A 9,280-nucleotide genomic window follows, 5' to 3' on the forward strand; every position below is an offset into this window, starting at 1 on the left:
TTATTTTTATACTTTTAATGCTCCTTCGTCAACGTTACATCATCACTTTTTTCAGCACACGTAGACGAAGGCTTTCGCATCATGTAGAGTTTTTCAATCATCGTACTTTTTTCAGAGATGATTATAGTGGGTAATGCTAAAGCTTTTTTTAACCGGTATTAATTAGTATGAAATAAGAAATGCGATTTATACTGATTAATAGGTTGTAATAATACCAACAAAAAAAAAAAAAAAAAAACATGCAGGCACATTTTTGTGAGGAAAAGAGAATCTATAACTTGAGAGAAATTACAGTAGTTCCAATCAACTTATTCCATATACTACTAACTAGTGTCTCTTTCTACATCATCTCAACTTGGCCACTACGCTTTTTCTTATTGGTGGCTCCTTCAACATCATCATACATTGAACTTGCATACTTAGAGCTTGCATTCTCAAGCTTATCACCTTGACCCCATATAGCATAAGCCTCTTCACCATGAGCAGCTTCATCACCAATCTCCATGTCTTCCTCAGACATCCTCAGAGGAATAAACATCCTAATGAAGAGGCATATCAAGCTTGTGCTAATCACATTCAATGTCACCACAAAGAAAATCCCAACTAACTGGATCCATATTTGTCTAAACCCTGTTTTGCTCATTCCCATTTTGAGGCCATAGAAGAGTCCAACATATTTGTTGTAAGAACCATAGAACAAGAAGTTGAGCTTTGGCACAGCAAATAGGCCTGAAAGGACTCCTCCAAGGGTTCCTGCAATGGCATGAGTGTGCAACACTGCCATTGTGTCATCCACCTTTTGGAGAAGCTTTGATCTCTTGTGAACTACCATCATTGTGAACCACGGAATTGAGCCTGATAGCATCCCCATTAGAATTGCTGCCCATCCTTGCACAACTCCTAATGAACAAAATCAAGATACAACAATTGTCTTTTCATCATCACTTTCAATTTCTATAAAGCACTTAGATTCACTAAGAGGAACTCTAATAAAATGCTTTTGGTGTTTCAAAATTTCGAAATAGATTAGAGATGATTGATGAAATGTGATCAATTTTCATGTAAAGAAACGGTTTCACTTTGGTGAATAACGAATTAAATTTTATTACTTTGTATAAAATTTAAATTGAATTCAAACTAAAATATTGGAGTGACCATTATTCATGATATATAGTATCATAAGTACTAATATGCATTTGGTAGGATCCAAAATATAATTAAACTAAAATTGAATATTCTAATGCTCTAAAAAACTCAATCACACCTAACTACTTATTAAAAAAAATAGAAAGGAAGAAAATTAAATGTATAAAATATGAAATTGTAACAAAATTTAAATCATAATATAATCTGATCTAGTAAAAATATTTAAAATTATAATATTAAAAAATTTTAAGTATGGTAAAAATTCAGATACAGTCAACTTCACTTGATAATTGAGAGTTATTAGACAAAGATTTAGTCAAATTAGTCAAATTATTTAACTCTCTCAACTATCAACTTCACGTGAAGTTGACTTGACTGCCCTTGAGTTTTTACTTTTGAGAATGAATGGAATCCATGAAAGTTAAAATTCTTACAAGGAAAAGCCTACGAACCTGCGGCAGGGGTAATGCAGACCAAGCCGGTGATCATGCCTTGAACAGCACCAATGACGGAGGGTTTGCGGAAGAAGATGATATCAAGAATGACCCAAGTGAGCAAGCTGGTGGCAGTGCAAGCATGAGTGTTCAACACGGCCAGGGAGGAATCCAGGCCTACTGAGTAGGGGTCGCCGCCATTGAAGCCGGTCCACCCCATCCAGAGTAAACCAGCCCCAGCCAACATCAGTAGGATGTTGTTTGGAGGAAACCTTTCTCTATCCTTGTTAAGACGTGGTCCAACCTGCGTAACAAGCATTATTTGTTCATATTCATGTCTTCAACTAAATATAATAATGGAACTTGGATAATTAACATAATATATATCAGCATCTTAACTATTATCTTTATATAAAGATATTCATATAAACACTCTGTCTTATGATCATATATTGCTTACCCAATAAGCAGCAGTGAATCCAGCAACCCCAGAAGACAAATGAATAACATATCCACCAGAGTAATCAATTATCCCAAGCTTGAACAAGAACCCATTTGGACTCCATATACTGAATGCAGTGAAGGTGTATGAGAAAGTGAGCCAAAGAGGCACAAAAGCCATCCATGCATAAAAGTTCATTCTTCCCAACAAAGCACCAGCTATCAAAATCAATGTTATGGCTGCAAACACACCCTGGAAATACACCATTGTTGCATTTGGGAACATCCCTGAAAATGCAGGGTCAAGAAGGTACTTTTCATCAAGTGCAACGGCAGCTTTACCCCAAAATGGTGCAAGCTTATCACCAAAGGACATTCTATAACCCCACACAATCCAACAGAAGAAGACACATGCAAATGCATACAAGGACATGAACGCCGAGTTCACTGCCCATTTTTTCTTCACTGCTCCTCCATACAAGATTATGAGTCCAGGAACACTTTGAAGGCCGACGAGTGTTGCTGCGACGAGTTGCCACGCATTGTCGGCTTTATTCAACCAATCAGGACTCGAAGGGGATGGCAAGATGTTCGAAGGCAATGTCGCTGCCATGTTTTTTTTTTTTTTTTATGTTTTCTATATATTTTTCCTATCTTGTTTGTATACTTTATTTATCTGGAAAGAAAAAGAGAATGAATGGGAAGCTTGAGAGGTGTAATATGGTGCTTTATATAAATTGAAGGACTTTGTTTAATTGCTTTTGATTCTCTTGACATAGCTGTAACCTGTTTCATATTTTGTCCAAGGTTGTTACATTGTCTTAGGCCGCTTCGTTCTTAATAATATTTTTCTATACATTGACGGGTATTACAAGTGCTTTTGTTATTAACGGCATCTCCAATGCTCGTCATTTTATAGATTTCCTTTATTTCTTGGCGGTTTTGGCACTCTCTGCCAATCACAAAGCTGAAAGATGTCTAGGTACACCATTTAAATATTGAGTCTTATTAGTGTTCTAAAGACATTTTAGAAGGGAATCCAGTATGGACTATGGAGTAGCTGAAAGCAAGACCCACAACTGAAATTTAACCTTGTGAATAAACGAATTTGCATTTTGTCTTGACGTACAACGGTGCAGAGTTATGAAAGGGTGCAAGCAATTATTCTTGTATATTGCTAAAGTAAAGGCAAGAAGCTAGTATGTACTGGTAGTACTGAATCTTGCATCACTAAAATTTCATTATTAATCATCATAGACTTTTGGAATTTGGTAATTTATCCTATCGAAAGATGCAAATATTGGGATGACTTTACTATGGGAAACTTATATTATTAAAACAACTCTAGAATGATTCAACAAAAGTATCAGCCGATTTTAACATGCAAAATCAAAACCTTTTTTATAACCAATTATTCCTCGAATAAGCTAAACACACTCAACTGAAAAAATGGGCACTACGGTTTTCCTCAACATGAAATATTGTCATTAAAAATATTATAATTATATAATAAAGAGTTCTCTACATGACTAATCGGGATCACGCAAGCATACAAAAATGTTAATCAGACACGTACTGGACCACCCCTTAAAACAACTTTTTCGGTACACTGGATTTCTGCGAATTCATCTTAGTAAAACAAAATTGAAGGGCAAAACAGCTGAATAATAAATTACGGTAACTAAATATAGTAAACTTCTTCCAAATCCACCACTCTAGTCGTCATCGGCAAATGTGGTCTTTTTTCCTGAACAGAGGAAAATCAAAATCATCAGAAATTGACATGGAAAAAAAACAACAGATTCAGATTGAGGAGAATAAATTGCATTGATGCATATAATCAATCAAAAGCTAAAATGGTAACATAATAAACAATATTCATTCAGCAAAAACTATTAGGTTATAGAATGTTGAAACTTAAGTATCCATCAAATCCTTAACTCTCAGTCCTCAAAACGTAAGGCAACAATCAATGTCCGAAAAAATCAGAGCAATGGAAAGGAAATAGTTGCATACCTTCTGCAGCAAATGTCGGTTTATTTCCAAAACCCCTTCCCCCACCTCTTCCTCGACCACCTCTGCCTCGATCACTACCACCCCTTCCACCACCAAATCGGCCACCACCACTCCTTCCTCCAAATCGACCACCTTCATTACTCCTACCTCCAAATCGACCGCCACCTCTTCCACCACCTGAACCAAAGCCATCTCTAGGTTTGGCTTCTTCAACTGAGAGGTAATAACCACCAGCAAGTTCAGTTTCATTGAGTTCTAGAGCTTTTTTCATGCTAGAAGAATCCTTGAAGTCGATATAGGCAAAACTGTAAATTACACCTGGTGTCAGTTTGCTAAACTCAAAGCAACACGTAACAATCATTTTGAGCATCCAACTTGAGAAACAAAAGGATGCACAAAAAACTGAAATAGCAAATCTTTCACTAAAAATAAACGAGAAAGAATTTGAAGAAACAAACCCTTTAGGATATCCAGACTCGAAATCTTTTGGGATTGACACCCTCGAGATCTCCCCGCAGGCACCAAAATGCTCATTTAGGCTAGCTCTTACCTGCAACCACAATTTTGGCAGTATTCAAATACAAATTGCAAAAAGAAACACATGCAAGGGAAGCAGCAGCCAACATGATAGAAATAAAATTACCTCTTCTTCTCCAAGAGATTTATCAAAACCCCTTATGTATATAGTTTGGCCAGTTTGACGCTGACCACCTTTCTGGAAGGAATTGCTGAAATTGCAACAAGTATTACAATGGATAAAGAGAAGGAAATACGTGGAAGCAAGCCATGAAAGTGAGTAGAGAAAAAGGTTATAGAAGTAGATATGAGGCATGGGAGGGAAGGAGGAGATGATATAATAATTACCTGCCACCAGGGGTATATGCACCTCTTTCACGAGCTAAATCAAGCCTAACAGGACGATTCAACAACTCATGCTCATTCAATTCAAGAGCCTGCAAGTACAAAAACCAAAAGGATTATCAATACACAACCCCGATAAATCAACAAATACATAATTTAAACATCTTTTCAAAGCAAAAAGGGATGGAGGGTAATCAAACAATAGATTGCAGTGATGCATGTCAAACAACACTCTGGAGGAGAAAACAAATCAATAAAGCAATAGCAATTAGTTAACAGCATAGAAACAGCAAGGCAGTAGTTGGAAAAAAATAGCTTCAAAATGAATGAGAAAAGAAAAAGATATTTGAGGAGCAATAGCTTACACTTTGTGCTGCCTCTGCAGTAGCAAACTCAACATGTCCAAATCCTTTAAACCTCCCAGTATCGTCAACAGAAAAACGAACATCAACAACTTCTCCACAATCTTTGAAAAACTCCTCACTGAACAACAATAACATGACATCGTAAGAAAAAGAATACACTATAAACAAGGAAATATAAGAGATACAATACATACACGTCAGATCGTTGCACACTAAATGACAGATTTCCAACAAATAGTGTCTTTGATCCACCTGTTGCAGCACTAGGTGTAGAAGGGGTTTTAGGCTGCAAAGCAAAGATATATCACCATCAAAGATATTAGAATATTTAAAAAGAACAAAAAAATGAGACCAGTAACATACAACTTTCTTTGCTGAGTCAGCATCAACCATCTCCACATCCTTAGCCTGTTTCACAAGAGGAAAATACATTTAGTGCCCAATCACAAGACAAAGCAAAACAAGCCTTCAAACAGCTATATTAAAATACAAAGAGAGATCCTTACACTTTTCTGAGGAGTTTTAGAAGGTTTCTCTTCTTCCTCATCACTGTCATCCGAACTATCACTGCTTTCTTTTGAAACTTTCACAGGCTGCAGTGAATAGCAAAAGAAATTGAACACAGCAAAATAACAAACAATGGTTCACATAGTATAAAATATTTTAAAAAAAAACACGTGTCTTAAAGTACGTAATTCAGATATCTAAATTGAGAAATTCAAGTTGAATATAATGGAAGAGAGAACAGTAGCAAATTAACACTACATAATACAAGTAGGAAACTAAGGCCCAGAAAGAAAAGTTGATCACGTAATAACTCTAGATATCAAGACAGACCTTTTTTGGCTCATCATCACTTTCATCAGAGCTCTCTTCTTCATCAACATCCATTTTTCCCTGTTATAGAGAAGTGAGTCTTTTCAACAAACAGCAAAAGTTTTCCTATTAACTAAAATTTTTAAGTTATTACTATCACCAGTCATGATCTTCCACAATTCTCAATCGACAAAGGATAATATTAACAATAATGAATCCATAACATAAGCTTGTAAAACATGCCACATTAATTAAAATTAATATTAATATCTATATACACTTCAATGTTAGATCAAGTGTATACGGTGAATTACCTGACCGGAGCTTTTAGCCGTTTTCTGTACCAATACAATGAATAAAAAATGAGAAAGTAATTCAAATAATAGTGAAGCAATACATAAATAAGGTAAAGACAAATTACAACAGTAGTACAAGAAGATAAAACAAACACACACCTTTTCATCCTCAGATTCACTATCAGATGAGTCCTGTAAATTAAGATTGGAAACACATTTAATGTAAAAGGACAAAACATTAACAAGTAAATATGGGAATCAAGAATAAACCAACTAACCTCTTCCTCATCCGACTCACTCTCACTAGAACTACTAGACTTCTTGGCAGGCTTTGGCTCAGGTGCTGACTTGGCATTGGAAACAGTCTTGGGAGCAGTTTTCTGTAACACCAAAAGGTTAACTATTGTCATACAATGATACAATGGTACCTTAATACAAATACCAACCAAGTTAGGGATAAAAAATCTAATTAAGCACATTTTGAGAGCACGTAGGACCTCATGGTACAAAAGGGAGCTTCAACTCAAAAGGACAACTAAGAATTTATTAAAAACAATCAACAAACTATAATATTTACCTTCTCATCTTTGGAGCTGCTATCATCAGAATCTGAACTGTCACTGTCATCATTCTTCTTAGCTATAGCAGAAGGCTTGGATGCCGCATTTGCAGTCGGTTTTGCACCCTAAATGACATAAATGATACAATACATTCCAGAAGTTATTTACAATTAAGTGAACAGGTTTATCCCCTAAAGAGTAAAGACTGTGTACACAAAGTTACATTTTCTTCTTCATCAGAGCTTTCACTTGAATCATCATCTGAACTTTCAGTTGTCTCAACTTTCTTACTTGGAACTGCAGATGATTTGGCTACAGGTTTTTTCTTATCCTGGAACAAAAATTTATACATGAGCATCAGAGTGCATTAAAAGAATAATTAGAGCATGGGACAAAATAAAAATAATAAGACTTACTTCTTCATCAGAGCTACTATCAGAGGATGACTCTGTTTCAACCTTCTTAGCAGGCACCTTTTTGGTTGATTTTGCTTTCTGGATGATTCCAACATCCAATTCCTCAATTATTATTTTATCCAAGAAAAAGATAATCATTAAACAGATATGTTAAGTGAGTTTTTTTTTTTACCTTTTCCTCCTCAGAGCCGCTGTCCTCAGACTCGGAGCTTTCACTTGGTTTCTTTGCAGAAGCAGATCCATTCTTAACCACAGCAGGCAGCACCTTGGATTTGGGCACCTTTGAACAAAGAAAGAAAAATAAATAGGCATCCTAGCTAACAATAAAACATATACCAAAGGTTAACATGAGGTACTGTTTAACAATCCCTTAAGATTTACTCACTTCATCCTCATCGGAGTCATCATCTGACGATTCAGAACTTGAAGAGGAAGCTGGCTTGACTTTCTTAGCTGGAGCAACATTTTTTGCAGCCTGACTTTTTGGAGGAGCCTTTGCTGCAGGTTTCTGAGCACAATAAAAGAGGGAAGATCAGATGCAAGAAAAATGGGACAATTTTACACCCTAAAATAATAATTTGTCATAACGGTAAATGCCAGTGCCGTACCTCATCTTCAGACTCTGAAGCAGAATCATCAGAGCTAGAACTACTAGCTGGCTTGGCTTTCTTTGCAGGGGAGCTTAAAGTGCCGTTCTTAGCAGGCTTCTTCTTTGAAGCAACAGCAACTTTGGTAGCAGGTTTCTGATCCCAAAACAGTTAGCAACGAGATAAGCACAAGAAAACAAAGCAACAATATTTACACTGACATAAAACTTAATTTTATTCATATCCAATACCTCATCTTCAGAATCTGAAGAAGAATCATCTGAACTACTTTCCTCCTTTTTCTTCTGCACCTTCACTTCCTTCTTTTGCTTCTGAGCAGCCTCTTCTATCTTCTGTTTCTTTAAACTAACTTGCTTCTCAAGTTCCTCATCTGCCTGCCTCTTTCCTGTGATCAGAATCAGTCAACAGGGAAATCCAACAAAAAAGCAATGAGTAACGAAACTTCCAACCAAAAACCGACAACGATTGAAAGAAAAAAAAAAAAAAAACTTCCAGTGAACAAATTCATAACATCAATACTCATATGCCTTAACCATACCAACACATATCAATGAAGCAAGTCTAAGCACGTTAGAGAGGTAAGTAACAAAAAAAACTCTTTATAAACCATGGACCAAAAGCAGCAAATCAAACTAAAAAAAAAAAAAAACCATCAATATCAAAACGTAATGACGAAGCAGCGACGTAGAGAGAATTTTCATACCCTTTTTGACAGGTGGAGCAGTCTCAACCTTCAAAGAAAAGAGCACACAACGCGTTAGTTATATCACGAGAGACGAATTGAAAGGAAATAGATATAGTGATAGAGAGAGAAAATACTTTGGAAGCTGATTTCTTGCTAGTCTTGGCCATTGTTGGAGGAGAAGAGAGAGTAATCGGCGAAGTTGGAGGAAGAAAAAAGGATGTTATGGAGGCTCTGCAAAACCCTACGTCTGATAGATTTTAGGGTTTTGGAGCAAAGAGAGAAGTGAATAAGGTTACGGCTGCTTCGTTTATAAATACGTGCGTCTCGCTGCGTATTCGGTGAAGGGGGTTAGGGTTTTGAAACTGGCTTAATGTTTGTGGCAACTGGCGGCCAAAGCTGTGCGTTTTACTCTGTCTAAATGAGAGGAGTTAGATATTTTTCCTCCAAGTCAGCATATTGGCCCACATGCTTGGTGGCTTTTATATTCAGAAAATTATAAATTTATAATTATAACATAATCATATATTATATTAAGTAATTTGATCATTTTTAATTATTATTTTTATATTTTCATATAAATAATCATTATATTTTGTATTAATATTAAGGATTAAATTTTAATAAGGACTATGCTAC

General features: G+C 36.0%; 2 protein-coding genes across 2 annotated transcripts; both read right to left on the reverse strand.

The window, feature by feature from the left end:
- Positions 1-250: 250 nt before the first annotated feature.
- LOC112737086 (ammonium transporter 2 member 5) lies at positions 251-2,763 on the reverse strand. Its single transcript, XM_025786838.2, has 3 exons — positions 2,041-2,763; positions 1,599-1,884; positions 251-900 (listed from the first exon to the last, which is right to left on the reverse strand). Exons 1-3 carry the CDS (start codon positions 2,632-2,634, stop codon positions 341-343), a joined length of 1,440 nt encoding a protein of 479 aa, XP_025642623.1. The 5' UTR covers positions 2,635-2,763; the 3' UTR covers positions 251-340.
- Positions 2,764-3,483: 720 nt separating this feature from the next.
- LOC112737085 (uncharacterized) lies at positions 3,484-9,036 on the reverse strand. Its single transcript, XM_025786836.3, has 22 exons — positions 8,779-9,036; positions 8,663-8,690; positions 8,190-8,344; positions 7,960-8,094; positions 7,737-7,859; positions 7,524-7,631; positions 7,352-7,429; positions 7,159-7,266; positions 6,953-7,060; positions 6,654-6,755; positions 6,535-6,567; positions 6,394-6,417; positions 6,101-6,160; positions 5,770-5,856; positions 5,627-5,671; positions 5,458-5,549; positions 5,264-5,381; positions 4,902-4,990; positions 4,681-4,765; positions 4,496-4,587; positions 4,038-4,342; positions 3,484-3,768 (listed from the first exon to the last, which is right to left on the reverse strand). Exons 1-22 carry the CDS (start codon positions 8,809-8,811, stop codon positions 3,737-3,739), a joined length of 2,040 nt encoding a protein of 679 aa, XP_025642621.1. The 5' UTR covers positions 8,812-9,036; the 3' UTR covers positions 3,484-3,736.
- Positions 9,037-9,280: the final 244 nt, after the last annotated feature.

This window comes from Arachis hypogaea, chromosome 13 (assembly GCF_003086295.3).
Source record: "Arachis hypogaea cultivar Tifrunner chromosome 13, arahy.Tifrunner.gnm2.J5K5, whole genome shotgun sequence".
Classification (NCBI taxonomy): domain Eukaryota; kingdom Viridiplantae; phylum Streptophyta; class Magnoliopsida; order Fabales; family Fabaceae; genus Arachis; species Arachis hypogaea.